General features: G+C 43.7%; 1 protein-coding gene across 2 annotated transcripts in view; it reads left to right on the top strand.

The window, feature by feature from the left end:
* Positions 1 to 843: 843 nt before the first annotated feature.
* The window catches only part of ccdc107 (coiled-coil domain containing 107), a 50,799-nt gene continuing 27,959 nt past the window's right edge, over positions 844 to 23,683 (top strand). Inside the window, exons 1-3 of one of the 2 annotated variants that reach the window (XM_063058354.1) lie at positions 844 to 907; positions 2,600 to 2,683; positions 3,458 to 3,721. In XM_063058354.1, the coding sequence (XP_062914424.1) occupies positions 3,700 to 3,721 (22 nt within the window). In that variant the 5' untranslated portion in view covers positions 844 to 907; positions 2,600 to 2,683; positions 3,458 to 3,699. Of the gene's footprint in view, positions 908 to 2,599; positions 2,684 to 3,457; positions 3,722 to 23,031; positions 23,284 to 23,683 lie in introns of those variants that run through there. The other variant, XM_063058353.1, reaches the window with a different exon arrangement.

The raw sequence follows: 23,683 nt of genomic DNA on the forward strand, positions 1-23,683 counted from the left end.
GCTGTTTCTGGTTGAAAATGTCAGTACTTCCAGGGTTAGTGTTTGAGTCTAACATAAAACAAAGCCAGGCACATGGAAGGCATCCACTCCAGCTCCTTACTGATAAGCTTTAGTTAGCTCACCAATCACGTCAGCTGTACAGGAAGTGTAATTTCTAACTATACACTTGTCAGGTTAAACATCCACGTGTCAAGTTTACATGCTCAACAAGCAGATTTCGATAAATATGCATGCCAGAGCAAAACAGCTTCACCTTGACAAAGAATCTTGGAGTTTAAAGTTGAAGGTCAAAATGAATTTATTATCGAAGTATGTATATGTCACCTCATACTACCTTCAGATTTATTTTCTTGCAGGCATTACAGAAAATAAAGACGTGCAATAGAATTTATGGAAAAAGCTACACAAACAAATACTGACAAAAGAGTGCAAATGAGAAGCATTTGTACAAATAAAAACCATGTAGAATATGAATTGAAAGTGAATCCATATATCATGGAATCAGTTCAGAGTTGAAGTGAGTGAGATTATCCACTCTTGGTTCAGGATTTTGATGATTATACTGTAGTGTAATTGTTCCAAAACCTGGTGCTGTGGTAACTAAGGCTCCTGTACATACTGCCTGTTGATAGTAGAGCGAAGAGAGCACAGCCTGGGTGGTGTGGGTCATTGATGGTGGATGCTGCTTTCTTGTGGCAGCCATCCTTGTAAATGTGCTCACTGATGGTGGGGGCTACTCCTGTGATGCACTCAGCTGTATCTACCACTTTCTGAACCTTTTCAGTTCCTGGGCGTTGGTGCTTCCATACCAGGCCATGATGTAACCAGTCAGGATTCTCTCCACTGTGCATCTATAGAAGTCTGTCAAACTTTTAGATGATATGTTGAATCTTTGCAACTAAAGCAGGTATGTCAAGTGAGGTGTGGACGCATTAAAGGTGGCATGAAAAAGTTCACTAAATTCCAGATGTTTGATCAGGGTATACAAAGAAAGGAAGGATTTTAATATATAGATTATGAAGACACACAGTCCTCTTTTATTGTCATTTAGTAATGCATGCATTAAGAAATGATACAATATTTCCAATATTTCCTCCGGTGTGATATCACAAAACACAGGACAGACCAAGACTGAAAAAACTGACAAAACCACATAATTATAACATATAGTTACAACAGTGCAACAATACCATAACTTGATGAAGAAGTCCATGAGCACAGTAAAAGTTCAAAGTCTCTCAAATGTCCCACATCTCACGCAGACAGGAGAAGGAAGAAAAACTCTCCTTGCCATGCCTGACCACAATCCGTCTCTGAGTCATCCGAAAACTTCGAGCCTCCGAATCAGCTCTCCAACACCGAGTACTGAGCGCCATCTCTGTCGGAATGATTCGACCTCAATCTCGGTCGCCAACAGCAGGCAAAGCCGGGGATTTTGAGGCTTACCCTCCGGAAGATTCCCGACCACACAGTAATGACAGCAGTGAATGAGCATTTCAGAAATTTCTCCAGCTGTTCCTCTGTGCTTTCACATCCCTCTCCATCAAATCAGAATTGTCCACGGCCCTTGCTGTCTCTCCTCCCACCGATATACAGTACTTTGAATGATTTTAGGACATCCCAAAGAGCTGGGAATAGTTCTTGATGCTATAACAATATCAGGGATACAGAAGCATAAGCAGCTTGAGAACGTGATGTTAACTGAAGGATAATTAGAATCAGAATCACATTTATTATCACTAAGACACTGTGTGTTGGGAAATTTGCTGTTTTGTGGCAGCAGTACAGTTTAATACATTAAAAAATACTGTAAGTTACAATAAGACATATAGAAAGTAAATAATGCTAAAAAAAAGAGCAAAAATAGTGAGGTAATGTTAATGGGCTCATCAACTGTTCAGAAATCTGATGGTGGAGGTGAAGAAATGATGGATAATTATTCAATAGGATACCATATAAACAACCTTACTCTGCTTAGAATAACAAGAGAGGGTATGTTTGCTTGCTGTCTCATCTAAAGGACAACACTTCAGTTCTGCACTGAAGTATCAAGTTTATTATTTTATTAATTCACTCTTCTTGATCTAGGCATTTTCTGGCATTTGTTTCCCATTCCCGTTGCCTTCGAGATGGTTGTGGTGATTACCTATAATGTGCAGAACCAATCGAGGATCAACTTTAATTGGTGTATACATTTGCATGTATATGGCAAATTAAGAGCCAACTACAGGGATGTATAATGGGTCTAGAGCAGGGGTTCCCAACCTTTTTTATGCCATAGACACCTAGCATTAACTGAGATGTCCATGACCCTAGGTTGGGAACCCTTGGTCTAGAGTGACTGTGTAGGACATACTCCTACATAACATTAATGATCCAGATGAGTTTTTATAATAATTCAGTATTACTAAAACTGCTTATTGTTTCAATTTGTTAATTTAAATTCCACCAGTGTGTTGGCGGGATATGAACTCAGATGGATGAATGCAATTTGAATGATTGTGATTTGCTAAAGTGCTACAATTAAGATATAAAAGTTGCAGCATCATGTTATACCTTTGCAAAACTGGTTCAGATATATGTTTGTACGTGTTAACAGGTTTGAGGATGTTACAGGCTTTGGTTCCTAGTGGATTTCTGCCATTTCAGAGAGGGATGGATTGGATGAGACAGAGTGAGTGAGGTGAGTGGAAAAATTAAGGCAATGTCACATTAGCATTTAGCAATAGAGGGAGGGTAAGAGGCCAGAGGGAAAAGTCCCATGTGAGATGGGAATTCTGGAGATGGGAGAAGGCGTGAGGCCAGCAGAATTACATGCCATAAGTAGTTGGAATTGGTGTCATCTTCTACTTCGGCAATCAGATAAAGATCTATTCAAACACAAAAACACTATTACAGCCCTTCTCAAGAATACTTAATCCATCTTCAGTTCTGGAGAGGTTCACAACAGGAGGTTCACAAGAATGATCCCAGGAATAAAAGAGTTAATATATGATGGATTTGGGCCTGTACTTATTGGAGTTTAAAAGAATGTGGGGGGCAATCTCATTGAAATCTATCGAATATTGAAAGGCCTAAGTGGAGAGGATGTTTCCTGTGGTGGGGGAGTCTAGGACCAGAAAGCACAGCCTCAGAATAGAAGGGCGTTCCTTTAGAACAGAGACGATGAGGAATTTCTTTAACTAGAGGGTGGTGAATCTATGGAATTCATTACCACAAATGGCTATGGAAGCCAAATCATTGGGTATATTTAGTGGAGGTAGATAGGTTCTTGGTTAATAAGGGCAACAAAGTTACACAGAGAAAGCAAGAGATTAGGGTTGGGAGGGTTAATAAATCAGCCATGAGAGAATGGCGAAACAGATTGAACGAGCTGAATGGACTTATTCTGCTCCTATCTCTTCTGGTCTTGTGGTCTTATAAACAGGATTTATGTAGATTTCTAAATTTTATTTAGAGATACAGTGTGGAACAGGCCCTTCTGACCCAACGAGCCTCACCACCCAGCAGCCCATCGATTGCAAATAACAGGACAATCAATCTACAATGACCAGTTAACCCACTAACTGATACGTTTTTGGAATGTGAGAGGAAACCAATGCACTCACGGGAAAAGCGTGCAAGCTTCTTACAGATGGCGTAAGAAATGAACATCCGAACTCCACTACCCCGAGTTGTAATAGCGTCGCCCCAACTGTTATGCTACCGTGGCCCCAAGCAGGTAGGTATTGATGGACAGTATGTGTCTGGTGGCTGAAGGGCCTTGTTCTGTGCTGTATGATCTTATGACTTGTTCAATGGTACACTGGGTTTCAAATTAAAGTGAGGAACATAGGTAAAAGATGGTGAAACTCAGTTAAGGATTGATTGCTCAGGATCAGAAAGAGAAAGGTCTTCTCTCCAATATTTTTATTAGTTTCTACTTAGAAGAATACAGAGTTCAAGAAAAAGGTGAAAAAAAAATTTAAAAAACCTACCAATTACATTATATCTATTCATAGTAACAATCTCATTACCCCGTATTCATGTAAGTTAATCAAAAGTTATATTGAAATATACTAATTTATTACAAAAAAGAGTCTAACCCCTACCAAGACCGAAGCTGTTTATTAAGGAGAAAAAAGGTAAAATACCTTCTCATATAATAAAAACTAATAATAGCCAACATCTGAATTTAAACAACGAATTGAAGGTTTTGAAAGTTCTGAAAATAATTCAGAAAAGGTTCCCAGAGGAAGGTCTTAAAGGATGGGGAAAACATGGGACTGGGTCGAAGATATGGGTTCTGAGGAATGACAAGAGGGAGAAAGGTCAGAAAGGATTTTGGAATTCAAGAGCTGGTGTAACTTGAAGAGCTTTAAATTTAAGATTAGCTTTATTTGTCATATGTACATCAAAACATTGAATCATCAGCGAAGTGTGTCATTTGTGTCAACAATCAACACAGTCTGAAATTCTGCTGCAGGCAGTGCACAAATGTCACTGATATAGCATGCTCACAACTTACTAACCCTTGCTAACCTGTATGTTTTTTGAATATGGGAGGAAACCAGAGCACCAGGAAGAAACCCATTCGGTCATGGGGAGAACGTACAAACTCCTTATATGGAATTGAACCCCAATGGCTGATTGCTGATGCTGTAACAGTATTATGCTAATACTATGTTACCATGCTGCCAAATTGTTAATGCCTGAAATGATAACTGAAATACTGTGTTTTTTTTTTTTGGTTTTTTTTTTGCAAGCCAGCGAAGAATAAAGTGAAGCTGAGTTTTCCTTTCACACCTTGTGGCATATTGGGTAGAATTTTTGTCATTTTCTTATCATTTGAGGCTGAGATGCTAGCTCGATGCCCAACCCAGATGGAAAGCATACAAGGAGCCAGCCACAATTGAACCCGGAACCATTTTTGATGCTGCTGCACTACCTTGAAAGAGAGTCAGTCATTGTTACTGCTGGAAGAAGTCAAGGAAATGTACATATTGATGCATGGTCTGTAGCCTGGTTATCAGGAAATATTAAGAACAGTATTTTGAGAAACATTGGATAGATTAACAACCTTGCCACATGATGGGAAGGATTGGATCAAGCTAGAAATTGTGCAGGAAAGATTTGTGGGGATGTTGCCTAAACTGGAGGCTGTGAGTAATAAGGAGAAATGGGATAAAACATGGAACATAGAACACTACAACATAGTACAGGCCATTCAGTCCAATATACATAAAGTATAAAAGAGAAACAAGAGTGGATATTGGACCACTGGAAAACGATGCTAGAGAGGTAGTAATGGGGGATAAGGAAATAGTGGATGAACTGAATAAGTATTTTGCATCAGTCTACACTGTGGAACACACTAGCAATATGGTGGAATTTCCAGGAGTTAGGGGTCATGAAGTGCATGAAGTTACCATTTCTAGAGATAAGGTTCTTGGGAAATTGAAAGCTCTGAAAGTAGACAAGACACCTGGACCAAATGGTGTACATCCCAGGGTTCTAAAAGAGGTGGTTGAAGAGATTTTGGAGGCATTAATAATGATCTTTCAAGAGTCACTAGATTCTGGAGTTGTTCCAGAAGACTGGAAGATTGCAAATGTCACTCCGCTCTTCAAGAAGGGAGAGAGGCAGAAGAAAGGAAACTATAGACCAGTTAGTCTAACCTCAGTGGTTGGGAAGATGTTGGAATCAATTATTAAGGTTGAAGTCTCAGGGTACTTGGAGGCACATGATAAAATAGGCCATAGTCAGCATGGTTTCCTCAAGGAAAATCTCGCCTAATATATCTGTTGGAATTCTTTGAAGAAATAACAAGCAGAATAGACAAAGGAAAATCAGTTGATATTGAGTACTTGGATTTCCAGAAGGCCTTTGACAAGATGCCACACATGAGGCTACTTAACCATGGTATTACAGGAAAGATTCTAGCAAGTATAAGGCAGTGGCTGATTGGTAGGCAGCAAGGAGTGGGAATAAAAGGAGCCTTTTCAGGTTGGCTGCCAATGACTAGTGGTGTTCCACTGGGGACTGTGTTGGGGCCGATTCCTTTTACATTATACGTCAATGATTTGGATGGCTTTATTGCAAAGTTTGTAGATGATACGAGGATAGGTGAAGGGGCAGGTTGTTTTGAGGAAATAGAGAGGCTACAGAAAGACTTTGGCTGATTAGGAGGATGGGCAAAGAAATGGCAGATAGGATACAGTGCCGGGAAGTGTATGGTCATGCACTTTGGTAGAAGAAATGAAAGGGTAGTCTATTTTTCTAAATGGAGAGGAAACACAAAAACTAAAGTGCAAAGAGACTTGGGAGTTCTTGTGCAGAATTCCTTAAAGGTTAGTTTGCAGGTTGAGTCTGCGGTGAGGAAGGCAAATGAAATGTTAGCATAAAAACAAAAATGTAATGTTGAGACTTTATAAAGCACTGGTGAGGCCTCACTTGGAGTATTGTGAGCAGCTTTGAGCCCCTTATCTTAGAAAGGATGTTCTGAAACTGGAGAGGCTTCAAAGGAGGTTCATGAAAATGATTCCAAGATTGAATAGCTCGTTATGTGAAGAGCATTTGTTGGCTCTGGGCCTGTATCCACTAGAATTCAGAGGAATGAGGGGTGACCTAATTGAAACCTTCCGAGTGGTTAAAGGCCTTGATGGAGTGAAGATGGAGAGGATGTTTCCTACAGTTGGAGAGTCTAAGACCAGAGGACACAGCTTCAGAATAGAGCGGCATCCTTTTAGAATGGAAATGAGGAATTTCTTTAGCCAAAGAGTGGTGAATCTGTGAAATGCTTTGCCACAGGCAGCCGTGGAGGCCAAGCCTTTGTGTATGTTTGAGGCAGAGGTTACTAGATTCTTGATTGGTCAGGGCTTGAAGGGATACAGGAAGAAGGCAGGAGATTGGGGCTGAGAGGAAAATTGGATCAGCCATGATGAACTGGTGAAGCAGACCAATGGGCCAAATGGCCTAATTCTGTTCCTATATCTTATGGTCTTGTGGTCTGATATTGTGCTGACCTTTTAAACTACTGTTCCCTTCCACATAAACCTCTCAATGGGTCTGCTTTACCTGGAGCAAAGGAGACTGAATTATGACCTTATAGAACTTTATAAACTGTTATAGGGACACCGAGCAAATCAGCATGAATTCAGGCCCTTCTGCCCAACAAGTCCATGCTGGCCAAATGTTGAAGGGTACAGGTCGAGTAGATATGGCAGTCTCTTTCTCAGTTTAGGAGGTTTAAGATGAGAGGGGAAAGATTTAAAGGAGATCTGAGGGTCATGTTTTTCATGCAGAGAGTGGTGGATATATAAAAGAATCTACCAGAGGAAGTGGTAGAGGCAGGTATAATCGCAGTATGTAAAAGACATTTGGACAGGTACGTGGATAGGAAAGGTGTAGAGGAATATGGGCCAAGCACAAGCGAACAGAGTGAAGTGTAGATAGGCATTTTGGATCAACTGGACTGAAGGACCTGTTTTTGTGCCATATAACTCTGAATCTACAAAACCCTGGAAACCAGAGGGAGATCTGAGTTGTGAAGAGAGGAATTTCAGTCATACTGAATATGTGATGAGTTTGACCCAAGGACATTTGCACAGGCAAAAGACTTCCTTAAGCAAGATTTCATCATCTCATTATGAAAGACAGAAAGGAAATTAGAGTTTTGAGAAGAACATTACTCATAGCTCTAAAGAGGAAATGAACAGGAAGTGTACTAGCATGGACGGAACAGTCAGATAAAATGTCACAATTCCCCTACTCAGAGCAATGTTCTCATTTGCTTAATCACTTTTTTTTTACAAAGTCCTTCAGATAAGAATAAAGATTAGCTTTATTTGTCATATGTACGTTGAAACATAGAGTAAAATGCATTGTTGTGTCAACAGCCAACACAGTCTGAGGGTGCGCTGGGTGCAGCCCACAAGTGTTGTCCTGCTTCATAACATAACATGCCCGCAGCTCAGTAACCCTAGTCCGTGTGTCTTTGGAATGTAGGAGGAAATTGGAGCACCTGGAGAAAACACACATCGTCAGGGGGAGAACGTACTAACTCCTTACAACAGCAGTAGGAATTGAACCCCAATTTTACAGCTGGTGCTGTCGAGCTTTACTCTACTATGCTGCCCCAATATGAGATACATTACTCTGCAAACATCTTGGGAACCCTATATTTTCATATGGTTTCAGACAGCATGGCCTCCACAGAGCCCTGATCTCAATATCATCGAGGCTGCCTAGGAGTTCCTGGAGAGACAGAAGCAAGTGAGACAACTAAAGTCTGCAGAAGAACACGTTCTACAAGATCAACACACATAAAATGCTGGAGGAACTCTGCAGGCCAGGCAGTGTCTATGAAAAGAGTACAGTCGAAGTTTCAGGAAGGGTCTCGGCCCGAAACGTCAACTGTACTCTTTTCCTAGATGCTGCCTGGCCTGCTGAGTTCCTCCAGCATTTTGTGTGTGTTGCTCGGATTTCCAGCATCTTCAGATTTTCTCTTGTTTGTGAAGTTCTGCAAGATGCTTGGAACAGCTGATTTTCTTATATAACTGCATGACGGTGTACATAGTGTATTGATATAGTTTTAAAGGTCACACCAAGTATCGATTTGATTTAGTTTTTTACTGTTTACTGCTCTTTTATAGTAATTTTTTGTTATTTAAAAACTTTTTAGTTTATTATTTTTCAAGTATCTTCACTTTACAGGTATTTTTACATGTACCTAAGACTTGTGCACAGCACTGCACAAGAGTGGTTGTTGTACAAATGTGTAATTCTCAGTGATTTCCAGGTGTGAGCGTATTTCTCCCCAACAAGCGTGGGCAGTTTCTCCCTTGATCCTGAGGTTATCCTGTTCAGATTCACCGACTGGATGGTGTTTTCAGTGATTTGAACAATCACTGATCAGGGATTGTGTTTGCACTGACCATATACCTGCTGAGTTACTGAAGAGCAGAGGATACATGTGTATGTGCACTCTCTACCAGTACATCACCAAGGTCTGGACTGCTGAGAACATCCCACAGCAATGGAGAAATGCAAACATCGTTGTCATTTGTAAGAACAAGGGTGACAAGGCCATCTGTGGCAATAGTAGGGGCATATCACTCCTCTCTGTTGCTGGAAAGGTCCTGGCTAAGGTGATGCTTCAGAGACTCATCAGCAACATAGACATAGAATAGTACAGCACAGTACAGGCCCTTCGGCCTACAATGTTGTGCCGACCCTCAAACCCTGCCTCCCATATAACCCCCCACCTTAAATTCCTCCATATACCTGTCTAGTAGTCTCTTAAATTTCACTAGTGTATCTGCCTCCACCACTGACTCAGGCAGTGCATTCCACACACCAACCACTCTCTGAGTAAAAAAACCTTCCTCTAATATCCCCCTTGAACTTCCCACCCCTTACCTTAAAGCCATGTCCGAGTCAATGCTGCCTGAATTGCAACTAGGAATTAGGAAGAACAGGAGCACGATCAACATGATCTTCACAGCCCGGCAGCTTCAGGAAAAGTGCAGGGATCAACATCAGGACTTGCTTATGGCCTTTGTCGACCTCTCCAAGGCATTCAACACTGTACAAAGAGAGCTCTTATGGGATGTTCTCCTCAGGTTTGGCTGTCCCAATAAATTTGTTAACATCCTCTACCAGTTCCACACTGGGATGACTGCTCAGGTGATCGTAGGAGGACAAGAGTCCGAGCCCTTCCTTGTACGCACAGGGGTGAGGCAGGGGTGTGTGCTAGAGCCAGTGCTCTTTAACATCTTTCTCTTGTGTGTTACCAAGCTTCTCCACAATGAGACTGAAGACAGCAGCGGTGTGGCAGTGGACGTCAGATTAGATTGCAACCTTTTTGACATCAGGAAGCTCCACGCAACCACCAAACTCAGTAGAGAGCGGGTTCAGGAGCTGTAGTATGCAGACGACTGTGCTCTTGTGGCCCATACTCGAGGATCTTCAGACTGTCCTTGCTGTGGCGGTGACAGTGTACAGCAGGATGGGGCTGACTGTCAATACCACCAAGACCATAAGACAAAGGAGCAGAAGTAGGCCATTCGGCCCATCAAGTCTGCTCCGCCATTTTATTATGAGCTGATCCATTTTATCCTATTTAGTCCCACTGCCCCGCCTTCTCACCATAACCTTTGATGCCCTGGCTACTCAGATACCTATCAATCTCTGCCTTAAATACACCCAATGACTTGGCCTCCACTGCTGCCCGTGGCAACAAATTCCATAGATTCACCACCCTCTGACTAAAAAATTTTTTTCGCATTTCTGTTCTGAAAGGGCGCCCTTCAATCCTGAAGTCATGCCCTCTCGTACTAGACTCCCCCATCATGGGAAACAACTTTGCCACATCCACTCTGTCCATGCCTTTTAACATTCGAAATGTTTCTATGAGGTCTCCCCTCATTCTTCTAAACTCCAAGGAATACAGTCCAAGAGCGGACAAACGTTCCTCATATGTTAACCCTCTCATTCCTGGAATCATTCTAGTGAATCTTCTCTGTACCCTCTCCAACGTCAGCACATCCTTTCTTAAATAAGGAGACCAAAACTGCCCACAGTACTCCAAGTGAGGTCTCACCAGCGCCTTATAGAGCCTCAACATCACATTCCTGCTCCTATACTCTATTCCTCTAGAAATGAATGCCAACATTGCATTTGCCTTCTTCACTACTGACTCAACCTGGAGGTTAACCTTAAGGGTATCCTGTACGAGGACTCCCAAGTCCCGTTGCATCTCAGAACTTTGAATTCTTTCCCCATTTAAATAATAGTCTACCCGTTTATTTTTCCTGCCAAAGTGCATAACCATACACTTTCCAACATTGTTCTTCATTTGCCACTTCTCTGCCCATTCTTCCAATCTATCCAAGTCTCTCTGCAGACTCTCCGTTTCCTCAGCACTACCGGCCCCTCCACCTATCTTCGTATCGTCAGCAGACTTAGCCACAAAGCCATCTATTCCATAATCCAAATCGTTGATGTACAATGTAAAAAGAAGCGGCCCCAACACTGATCCCTGTGGAACACCACTGGTAACCGGCAGCCAACCAGAATAGGATCCCTTTATTCCCACTCTCTGTTTCCTGCCAATCAGCCAACGCTCTATCCACGTATGTAACTTTCCTGTAATTCCATGGGCTCTTATCTTGTTAAGTAGCCTCATGTGTGGCACCTTGTCAAAGGCCTTCTGAAAATCCAAATATACAACATCCACTGCATCTCTCTTGTCTAGCCTACTGGTAATTTCCTCAAAAAATTGTAATAGGTTTGTCAGGCAGGATTTTTCTTTAAGGAATCCATGCTGAGTTCTGCCTATCTTGTCATATGCCTCCAGGTACTCTGTAACCTCATCCTTGACAATCGACTCCAACAACTTCCTAACCACCGACATCAAGCTAACAGGTCTATAATTTCCTTTTTGCTTCCTTGCCCCCTTCTTAAATAGCAGAGTGACATTTGCAATCTTCCAGTCTTCCGGAACCATGCCAGAATCTATCGACTTTTGAAAGATCATCGCTAATGCCTCCGCAATCTCCACAGCTACTTCCTTCAGAACACGAGGGTGCATTCCATCTGGTCCAGGAGATTTATCGACCTTTAGCCTATTCAGCTTCCTGAGTACTTTCTCTGTCGTAATTGTGACTGCGCACACTTCTCTTCCCTGCCACCCTTGAGTGTCCGGTATCCTGCTGTCTTCCTCAGTGAAGACTGATGCAAAATACTTGTTCAGTTCCTCTGCCATCTCCTCATCTCCCATTACAATTTCTCCAGTATCATTTTCTATCGGTCCTATATCTACTCTGACCTGTCTTTTACTCTTTATATACTTGAAAAAGCTTTTAGTATCCTCTTTGATATTATTTGCTAGTTTCCTTTCATAGTTAATCTTTTCTCTCTTAATGACCATCTTGGTTTCCTTTTGTAAGGTTTTAAAGACTTCCCAATCCTCTGTCTTCCCACTAATTTTTGCTTCCTTGTATGCCCTCTCCTTAGCTTTAACTTTGGCTTTGACTTCTCTTGTCAACCACGGTTGCATCCTTTTTCCACTCGAAAATTTCTTCTTTTTTGGAATATACCTGTCTTGCACATTCCTCATTTCTCGCATAAACTCCAGCCACTGCTGCTCTGCTGTCTTTCCCACCAGTGTCTCTTTCCAGTCAACTTTGGCCAGTTCCTCTCTCATGCCACTGTAGTTTCCTTTACTCCACTGAAACACCGACACATCAGATTTTGGCTTCTCTTTTTCTAATTTCACAGTGAACTCAATCATGTTATGATCACTGCCTCCTAAGGGTTCTTTCACCTCAATCTCTCCAATCACCTCTGGTTCATTACACAATACCCAATCCAGTACAGCCGATCCCCTAGTGGGCTCAACAACAAGCTGTTCTAAAAAGCCATCTCGCAGACATTCTACAAATTCTCTCTCTTGAGATCCAGTGCCGACCTGATTTTTCCAATCTACTCGCATGTTAAAATCCCCCACAATTATCATAACACTGCCCTTCTGGCAAGCCTTTTCTATTTCCAGTTGTAATTTGTAGTCCACATCCCTGCAGCTGTTTGGAGGCCTATAAATAACTGCCATCAGGGTCCTTTTACCCCTGCGATTTCTTCTATTCCTTAGCTCAACCCATAAACCAAGACAGAAGTGGTTTGCCAATGGAGTACCAGTGTCCCACCCACTCTACCTGCCTTCACTGTTGGTGATGAAAAGCTGTCAGTAGTGCCATCTTTCAAATATCCGGGCAGCATTCTCTCTGAGGATAGTGGCATTGACAACGACATCCAGAGCCACATTAAACAGGCATCAGCTGCCTTTGGGAGACTTCGGTGTAGAGTCTTTCAGAACAGGAGACTTCGCCCTCCACAGAGGTCGCCGTATACCAAGTGGTCTGTGTCACCACCCTCCTTTATAGCTGTGAATCTTGGGTAACCTACAGCCATCACATCAAGTCCTTGGAGCGCTTCCACATAAGCTGCCTCCAGCACATCCTGGGAATTACCTGGCGTGAGCCGGTGCCTCACACTGAAATACTTGTAAAGACCAACTGCAGGAGTATTGAAGCCATAATCACCCAGCGTCGGCTGCAGTGGATGGAGCATGTGATAAGGATGCCCCCATGTCGGCTACCCCGCAGAGTGTTATACAGCCAGCTACATTATGGTCGATGCTCAGGAGGGCCGAAGAAGCGCTATAAGGATCAGAAGAAGAATGCTTTAAGGAAGTACAAGATCAGACCTGAGGACCTGGAGGATGTTGCTGCTGACCGTAGCACATGGTGACAGCTGTGTAGGGATGGGATTCGTATTCTGGAGATGGAAAGAACAACCAGAAGACAGCAGAAGAGAGCCAGGAGAAATGCAGCCATGGTTGCCACCACTACCACATATACTTGTCCCACCTACAATAGAGCTTGTGGATCCAGGATACGACTGTATAGTCATCAAAGATCTCACTGTTAAAGAAGTGGACGTCGTCGTCGGATCTCGATGGACAACTGAAGGAGAGAGAGTGTGTGTGTGTGTGTGTATGTGTGTGTGTGTATATATACACAGTGCAAGAAGAGTTAAAATAGTGAGTTAGTGTTCATGGGTTCATGGACCAATCAGAAATCTGATGGTGGAGGGGATGAAAATGTTCTTAAAATGTTGACTGTACATCAGGCCCCTGTACATCTTCCCCGATGGTAGTAATGAGAAGAGGGCATGTCCTGGGAGGTGAGGGTCCTTAATAATTGATGCTGCCATTTTGAGGTATCGCCTTTTGAAAATGTCCTCGATGAGGAACATAGTGCCCAAGATGAAAATGGCTGATGTGATACTGTGAATGTGCTGGTCTTTTCAACCGGCTACAAGTAATTTGGAGTGACTTTCTTGTGTCTGGAGTAATTGCATTTTGCACAAAAGATATCTCCAGACTGTAATGTCCAAGGACTGAACTTCATGTGTTTCTCTGCATTTACTTTCACGTTGTTTTCCTTGGCTTTGTTTCACTCAGGTGGACATTGATCAATTATTTCTAGAGTATCTCAGGAAAATAGTTCATCAGGATTGGAAAGGAAGGAGGCAGAAGCCAGAATAAGAAGGTAGGCAGAGGGGAAGGAGTTCAAGCTAGTAAGTGAGAGAAGTGAGAGAGTGAGTAGGTGGGTGGGGTGGGGGGGGGGATAAAGTAAGTAGCTGGGAGGTGATAGATGGAAGAGGTAAAGGGGTGAAGAAGAAGGGATCTGATATGAGAAGATAGTTGACCATGGAAAAAAGGGAAGGAGGCGGGGAACCAGAGGCAGGTGATGGTCAGGTGAGGAGAAGGCTCTGAGTAAGTCCCTCTTATCAGGGATGGACAGGTCAGAGATGCAAAGATTATGTTGATGCCAAAAATTAATCAAATTCTATCATTTGATTTGCTGCTTCACATTGCAACATAGTCAAAGAAGAATTATAAGTACAAGAAATTCTGCAGATGCTGGAAAGTTGAGCCACAGACACAAAATCCGGCAAGGTGGCAGTGGTGACCAATCGTGATATCTTGCAGTCAGCTCACAAAACTACTAGATACTCTTTTTCTTCTAAATATACCTCTCCTGAACTGCAATCGATTGCAGGCTGCAATTTTCATTTTAAGGATGTACTTTTGAGCCAGCTAAACGATCTGGTACTTCTGTGATCTCCTGGGGGATTTGGCGAGGACGAGAGGGGCAGCCATTGATTCCTAATGGTGAAGTCCTATGGTTGGTCCCCTTACCTCCGGCTGATTAAAGTGTCAAACAAGATTAAAATCGCCAAGGATGAAAGACGAGAGAGGGTGTTCAGTGCCATCTGCCTGTGTTTGACCAGTCTCCCTCTCACTGCTGCTGGTGGAATTGGGTCCCAGGAGTCGTGGGTCGCATGCAGTAAGGCTCAATTCTTAATCCTCAAAGTTCACGTCCTTGGTGCTTCGTGGCTATGGACTCACTTTTGGGGATTCTGCGTTCTGTTCTTTAATGTCCTCAGTGCTGAACGTGCTCTGTGGCTTTGGTTCACCTCGGGACTTTGCAGTTCATGTTCCATGTGTTCTTGTTTACTCATTTTTCACTATAGGAAGGATGTGGAAGCATTGGAAAGAGTACAAAGGAGATTTACCGGAATGCTGCCTAGTTTAGAGAGTATGCATTATGATCAGAGATTAAGGGAGCTAGGGCTTTACTCTTTGGAGAGAAGGAGGATGAGAGGAGACATGATAGAGGTGTACAAGATAATAAGAGGAATAGATAGAGTGGACAGCCAGCACCTCTTCCCCAGGGCACCACTGCTCAATACAAGAGGACATGGCTTTAAAGTAAGGGGTGGGAAGTTCAAGGGGGATATTAGAGGAAGGTTTTTTACTCAGAGAGAGGCAGTGCATTCCATGCACCAACCAGAGTCAGTGGTGGAGGCAGATACGCTAATGAAGTTTAAGAGACTACTAGACAGGTATATGGAGGGATTTAAGGTGGGGGGTTATATGGGAGGCAGAGTTTGAGGGTTGGCACAACATTGTGGGCTGAAGGGCCTGTACTTTGCTGTACTATTGTATGTTTTTCACTACTTGCGTGATTTGATCGAGACACTTAGGCTCTGTGGCTGTGGCTTGTGGCCATCGGCTTCTGAACCGACTTCACTCGCCTCAGTGGCTCATGGATGTGGACTCTCTTTTGGGGACTCTGTGGTGTAACTTTAATTTTCTGTGTGTTATTTGCTCACATTTTGCCATTTGCCCGATTTGTTCCTTTATTGCTTGTTGGGTATTCGATGGTCTTTGTTGTGTGGTGTTTTTCTTTCAGCAGGTTCTATGGTGTTTCCTTGTTTGTGGCTGCCTGGGGGAAGATGAATCTCACGCTCGTGCATTGTACACACACTTTGATAATAAATGTACTTTGAACTTTGAAAAATGCTGGAGGAACTCAGTATGTCAGGAAGTGGAGATGGTAGGTAGTTGGTCGTAGGTAGGTGGCAGAGGTAGGTAGGTGGTAGGTGGAGGTAGGTAGGTGGTGGTAGGTAGGAGGTGGTAGTGTGATGAGGTCCTAAATTACTCCTATGAACTGTGCTCGATTATCCCTATGAACTGTGCTTTTGAAAAGAGAGAGAGAGAGCGATGAAGACTAACTTTTGGATTTCTGCTGGGTCAGAGAGAGAGAGAGAAGGGCACCGAGCAGCTTGTAAGTCACTATGGTGACCGAGAGCGGCGTTATATGATGGACAATCAATTTTATGCTTTCTTTGAAGCGTGTTTATACTTTCCAAGGACATTGCCAGCTAGTGCATTTTTACACAGACAGAGAAGGGAGGAGTTATTTGAATAACAGTTGGTACTCAGTATGGTGAGATAAATAGGAGGTCAGATGATAGAACTGACACACATGTTTTTGGACACTGAATGAGCTTTGTTGTGCCCACAGAAAAAGTGGGTTTTTGGAAGATCGATCAGTGGCTCTTGCAATGAGAAAAGGGAGTGACCGATGGAGAGTTGTCCATGTTGTCAACCCATGCCTGGGTTGATGATTCCACCACAGAAAAACGGTCCCCTTGGTTGAAGTCACAGTCGGTGACTTTTAAAGAATTTCGGAGGACAATGGGAAGATCGACAGCATCAGCTCATCTGAAGACTCAAATCTCTCCCTCTCTCTCTCTCCATCACTACTCAACTCAATACCATGAACTGAACTGAACTTTACTCATCATCGTAAGATTGTATCTATTTACCCCTTGACTTGAAGAAGCTTGGTTTTTATATATATTCCATACTTGTGTATAATCATTGCTAACCTGTTTGATTTATCTACATTTATATCATTGCATTGCGTAGTTACTAATAAATATCATTAGTCAATAGCAATACTGGACTCCAAAGGGTTTTCCTTTTCTGCTGGTTCTTTATGGGGTACGTGACAAAATTGGGGCTTCGTCTGGGATATGAACAAATTGGTCGGGAGGCTTGTTTGAATTGATTGGGGAAAATCCCTTTTGATTTGCTTGTGTGGAAATACAGCAGAAATGGACATTAGTGTTCAGAAGTTTCTGTTGGAACCAACCCCTGAAGCATTGTATGATGCTACGAGGGCTGTGCTGTTGGGAATTGCTCAAAAGTTAAGACTAAAGGTGACCACTATAATGAGGAGAGCTCAGATACAGACGGTAATAGCCCAGTGTTATATAGATAAGGAAACATTTAATGAGGAGGCATTAGAGTTATTTGCTGAAGGTAAGGTACTTACTGAGGCTGAGGTTCGGTTGGAATTAAAATTGAAATTAAAACAGCTCCAGGCTGATGAAGTGGAAAGGCAGAGGAGCCATGAGGCTAGGGAGGCAGACAAACAGAGAGAAGAGGCAGAAAGACAGACAGTGTAAAAGGGAGATGTGGCAGCTGAGAGGTTTAGTGTTGGACCTTGATGATTTTTACAGCTCAGAAGGGCTTGTTTTGTTTGATGAATTTAAAAGTTGTGTCCTTGATGATGTAAGGGCATACCTGGGTGCAGAGGATACCGCCACCTTGCGGGTGTCTGCTAAGAAAGCAGATGAAGTTGTTTTAACCCACAAGCTTGAGTTTACTTCAGATGAGAAATACCCAGAGAATAGCTGGGAGGTTCGGGGTGACCTTGAATTGGGACAAGTGATGACAGCCCAGAAGAGGGCTGTGTTCAGGTAGTTGAAGTACCTGTGAATTCACAGGGTTCTGAACCTTGTGTTGAAGCTCAGTTAAAGTCTGAGGTGTCTGACTTGGTTAGAAAGGAATGCAGTTTTTTGTGTCAGATGATCTTGGTTCAGTGAATAATGGGTTAACCTTGCTACCAATGGAATGTGAGGATTCTCAGTCACTTGTATTAGACAGTGAGCTAGAAGTTAGTGATAAGGTGAAAATTGGTGAGTTCAGTGTTGCTGAAAATAAGGGGAAAAGTGCTGTTCCTGGATTTTTGAGTACAGTGCTGGGAAAGGTTGGATTGGTTGTGCGACCTTCGACCCTGCTTACAGGACAAAGGCCTGCTGAGGAAGGATGTGCTACTCTGTGGAATTCTGTTTGGACATTTGGAGGTAAACACCTGCTAGCTTATGATGTTGTGGAGAAGAAGGAGGATTGTTATGGTTTTGAGGTGGAAGTTGTTATGGAGACAAGTTGAAGTGAAGGCCATAATCAGATAAATGGATTGCTTGGTCTCTTCCACAATGTGTACACGGTTCTTATCAGCCTGGTGATGGTGCTAAGTTTAGTAAACAATGGAGGAATGTTGACACCTCTCCAAGCTGAGGTTGATTTAGCTGTTCAATTGATGAGCAAATCTGCTGCTAAGAATTCATGCAGGAAGACTGATGTTTATCCCACATGTGCAGATACTCGAAGCATGTTTAGGAAGCCTGCTGAGGCCCATGATAGCAAAACCAGTAGTTTAAATTATGATGATGTGTCACAGACTTTTCTACCTTCCAGATTTCAGCACGATGAGGAAGGTTTGTCCTTATTGAGGAAGAAATTTATAGAGGAACAGAAGCGAGATTCTGAAATGGTGGCTTTAAAGTGTACAGTTTTGGTCACCGAATTATAGGAAAGTTGTCAACAAAATAGAGAGAGTACAGAGAAGATTTACTAGAATGTTACCTGGGTTTCATCACCTAAGTTACAGAGAAAGGTTGAACAAGTTGGGTCTTTATTCTTTGGAACGTAGAGGGTTGAGGAGGGACTTGATAAAGGTATTTAAAATTATGAGGGGGATAGATAGAGTTGACGTGGCTAGGCTTTTTCCATTGAGAGTGGGGGAGATTCAAACAAGAGGACATGAGTGGAGAGTTAAAGGGCAAAAGTTTAGGGGTAACATGAGGGGAAACTTCTTTACTCAGAGAGTGGTAGCTGTGTGGAACGAGCTTCCAGCAGAAGTGGTTGAGGCAGGTTCGATGTTGTCGTTTAAAGTTAAGTAGGACAGCTATATGGACAGGAAAGGAATGGAGGGTTATGGGCTGAGTGCAGGTTGGTGGGACTAGGTGAGAGTAAGAGTTTGGCACGGACTAGAAGGGCCGAGGTGGCCTGTTTCCGTACTGTAATTGTTATATGGTTAAAGGAGATAGCTCTCACAGGAGGGGAGGTTCAGAGGGAGTCAGTAGGATATTATCTTAAAGATGGGGTGTTAATGAGGAAGTGGAGACCAGCCACTGTGCTTGCAAGTGAGGACTGGTTTATTGAATATCAGGTAGTGATTCTGAAAGTTTACAGGGCTGAAATTTTAAACATGGCTTACAGTATGCATTAAGGTGGACATTATGGTGTGAGGAAGACAGTGAACAGGATTATGAAGGAATTTTACTGGCCTAGTTTAAGAAAGGATGTTGTGACTTGTCACAGGACTTGCCATACCTGTCAAGTTGAGGGGAAATCTAATCAGGTTATTCAGGTAGCACTACTTAAACCGATACCTGCTTTTGGTGAACCTTTTTCTAGGGTCATAGTGGATTATGTAGGCCCATTGCCAAAGACTGCTGCTGGTTATCAGGATGTGTTAACAATTATGTGTGCTGTGTCTGGGTTCACTGAAGCTGTGTCTTTTGAAAACATCAAAGCCAAGACAGTGGTAAAAGCATTCAGTAAGTTTTTCACACTGGTAGGTCTGCCCAAAGAAATTCAATTTGACCAGGGTAATAACTTTACTTTGAGAACATTCCAGGGGATAGTTAGAGAATTGGAAGCTAAGCACAGTGTCATCTGCATATCACGCAGAGTCCAAGGGGTAGGTAGATGGTGATTAATACAGGAGATGCTGCAGATGCTGCAAATCTGGAGCCACACATATGAAATGCTGGTGGAACTCGAGCCATTCAAGAGTTCCTCTGGCATTTTGTACATGTTGCTCTAAATTTCAAAGTTCAAACTTCCAAGTAAATTTATTATCAAAGTACATATTTGTCACTATATACTGCCTTGAAATCCATTTTCTTGCAGGCTTTGAAGCAGAGCAAGGAAATACAATGGAATCAATGGAAAACTGCAAGTACTGACAACCAATGCACAAAAGAAGACAAACCACAAAAACAAAAATAAATAAACACAAAACAGATAAATAAACAAACAAACAGGTGGACAGACAGATAGATAATTTCGAGAATATAAGTTGTAGCGTCCTTGAAAGTGAGTCCATAGATTACGGAATCAGTTCAGTGTTGAGGTGAGTGAAGTTATCTATGCTGGTTCAGGAGCCTAATGGTTGAAGGCAATAACTGTTGCTGTGGGACCAGAGGCTTCTGTACCTCCATCCCCAATGGCAGCAGTGAGATGAGAGCACTTCCAGTATTTGCAGAACCTCTTGTGTACAGGCAGATATTTAAGTTGTGCAGAAATGAATGTGGTTCATGACAGTCCTGTCACTCAATATAGTGGTGCCCTAAGGCGGGATTTCCCAACCTTTTTGGTGCCATGGACCCCTACTAGTGACCAAGGGGTTGGTGGACCCCATTTTAGGACCCCTGCTCTAAAGTTTCTTATAAAACTGACATTTATGCTTCTCAAACAGGAGGAAATCTGCAGATGCTGAAAATTCAAGCAACAGACACAAAAAGTGCTGGTGAACGCAGCAGGCCAGGCAGCATCTATAGGAAGAGGTACAGTCGATGTTTCAGGCCGAGACCCTTCGTCAGGACTAACTGAAAGAAGAGATAGTAAGAGATTTGAGAGGGGGAGGGGAGATCCGAAATGATAGGAGAAGACAGGAGGGGGAGGATGGAGCTAAGAACTGGAAAGTTGATTGGCAAAAGGGATACAAGGCTGGATCATGGAACGGGAGGCCTAGGGAGAAAGAAAGGGGGAGTGGGCACGCAGAGGATGGGGAAGGAGTTATAGTGAGAGGGACAGAGGGAGAAAAAAGAGAAAAAAAGGAAAAGAAAATAAATAAGGGATGGGGTACGACAGGGAGGTGGAGCATTAACGGAAGTTAGAAAACTCAATGTTCATGCTACCAGGTTGGAGGCTACCTAGACAGAATATAAGGTGTTGCTTCTCCAACCTGAGTGTGGCTTCATCTTGACAGTAGAGGAGGCCGTGGATAGACATGTCAGAATGGGAATGGGACGTGGAATTAAAATGTGTGGCCACTGGGACAGAGCGTAGGTGTTCAGCGAAATGGTCTCCCAGTCTGCGTCGGGTCTCGCCAATATATAGAAGGCTGCATCAGGAGCACCGGACGCAGTATATCACCCCAGCTGACTCACAGGTGAAGTGTTGCCTCACCTGGAAGGATTGTCTAGGGCCCTGAATGGTGGTGAAAGAGGAAGTGTTCCGCTTACAAGGGTAAGTGCTGGGAGGGAGATCGGTGGGGAGGGATGGGGGGTACGAATGGTCAAGGGAGTCGCGTAGGGAGCGATCCCTGCGGAAAGCAGAAAAGGTAGGGGAGGGAAAGATGGGCTTAGTGGTGGGATCCTGTTGGAGGTGGTGGAAGTTACAGCAAATTATATGTTGGATCCGGAGACTGGTGGGGTGGTAGAAGAGGAGAAGGGGAACCCTATTCTTAGTGGGGTGGCGGGAGGATGGGGTGAGAGCAGATGTGCATGAAATGGAAGAGATGCATTTGAGAGCAGAGTTGATGGTGGAGGAAGGGAAGCCCCTTTCTCTAAAAAAGGAGGACATCTCCTTTGTCCTGGAATGAAAAGCCTCATCCTGAGAGTAGATGCGGCAGAGACAGAGGAATTGCAAGAAGGGGATGGCATTTTTGCAAGAGACAGCGAGGGAAGAGGAATAGTCCAGATGGCTGTGAGAGTCCGTAGGCTTATAGTAGACATCAGTAGATAGCTGTCTCCAGAGATAGAGACAGAAAGATCAAGAAAGGGGAGGGAGGTGTCGGAAATGGACCAGGTAAACTTGAGGGCAGGGTGAAAGTTGGAGGCAAAGTTAATGAAGTCAACGAGCTCAGCATGCATGCAGGAAGCAGTGCCAATGCAGTCGTCGATGTAGCGAAGGAAAAGTGGGGGACAGATACCAGAATAGGCTTGGAACATGGATTGTTCCACAAAGCCAACAGAAAGGCAGCCATAGCTGGGACCCATACGGGTGCCCACGGCTACACCTTTAGTTTGGAGGAAGTGGGAGGAGCCAAAGGAGAAATTATTAAGAATAAGGACTAATTCTGCTAGACGGAGGAGAGTGGTGGTAGAGGGGAACTGGTCAGGTCTGGAATCCAAAAAGAAGCGGAGAGCTTTGAGCCCTATATACCTCCAGCCCCCACCAGGAAGGTCTCAATGCAGCCAGTCATTATTTTCTCCACTACACGTGTATAGAAGTTTGCCGACATTTTAGACAACTTGCTGAATTGTTGCAAACTTCTAAGGAAGTAGAGGCACTGCTGTGCTTTCTTTGTAATTGCATGTATGTGCTGGGTCCAGGATAGGTCCTCTGAAATGAAAGTACAAAGGAATATAAAGTTACTGACCCTCTGCACCTTGGATCCCCTGATGAGAACTGGCTCATCGAATTTTGCTTTTCTCCTCCTGAGGTGAAGAAGGTTAGGAGAGGGAATCTAATAGGAGGGGGGCAATGGATTAGATTAGGTTAGCTTTATTTGTCACATATATATTGAAACACAGTGGAATGTTTTGTTTTGCGTCAAATCAAATCAAGATTGTGCTGGGCAACTGTCACCAAAGGGAAGGAGTGGGAACCACAGGGAGATAGCAAGAAGGAGTAACTCTGAGTAAACCCCTCTGGCTCTGAGGTGTTACGAGTAAACAATTTAGAGACACGAGAGATTCTGCAAATGCTGTAAATCTTGAGCAACACGCACAAAATGCTGGAGGAACTCAGTAAGTCAGACAGCATCTAAGAAGGGGAATAAGCAGTTGGCGTTTTGGACCGAGACGCTTCATCTAAAGCTAAATAATAAGTCCTGACGAAGGCTCCTAGCCGAAACGTCGACTGTTTATCACCCGACATGAATGCTACCTGAATTGCTGAATTCCCGAAACAGGCTTACTCCGTTCAGGTGGAAACAATAGATGCACAAGCCGGTCGCGTTTCGAGCAGTGGGTACGAGAGCGGCGTCTCGCCCTCCGTAGGGCGGGCGCCCGGCAACCGAGAGGAGTCGGTGCTGATCAAGCAGCCGTGGCCGGCGGGCTCTTCCCACGCTAGGCCGGGGCGTGACTCGGGCCTCCTCAGCGAAATGGCGTTGGCGCAGCAGACGGCGCTGGCCGTGTGCCTCTTCGTCTGTGCATTTGTGGTGGTGCCGAGGATATTGCTGGGGTCGGGCGGAGGGAAGGAGACGGCGGCGCCGTTGTCAGGAACGGGGCCCCGGAACCCAGGTAGGAGCGCAGTGCAGGGGCGGGGCCTTGATGTCGGGAAGATCTGACCCGGGGGGCGGGGGGTGGGTGCAGTACTCGAATAGGTGTTCACGATACCCCGGGGTGTAGGGAGTTCACAGAGAATGGAGCGCAAAAAAAAACATTTAAACCAGCCAGTGAGCGGCAGTTCTGTGGGTGAAAACGACTTGTTAATGAGAGAGGTCAAAGTAGCCTGACTGGTTCAAACTGACATTGGTGTGCAGAGGAGCATCTTTGAAGTGGATGGGCTATAGCTGCAGACGGCCACTTTACTAGATACAGAAGGCTACTGTGTGTATGTTTATGGTCGTCTTGCTGTGTATTTTTAGCGGTTCTTAAGTTTGTTGATAGCTTCACTGAAATTCTGCATGTTCTGAAACTC

Source organism: Mobula hypostoma, chromosome 9 (genome assembly GCF_963921235.1).
Source record: "Mobula hypostoma chromosome 9, sMobHyp1.1, whole genome shotgun sequence".
Classification (NCBI taxonomy): domain Eukaryota; kingdom Metazoa; phylum Chordata; class Chondrichthyes; order Myliobatiformes; family Myliobatidae; genus Mobula; species Mobula hypostoma.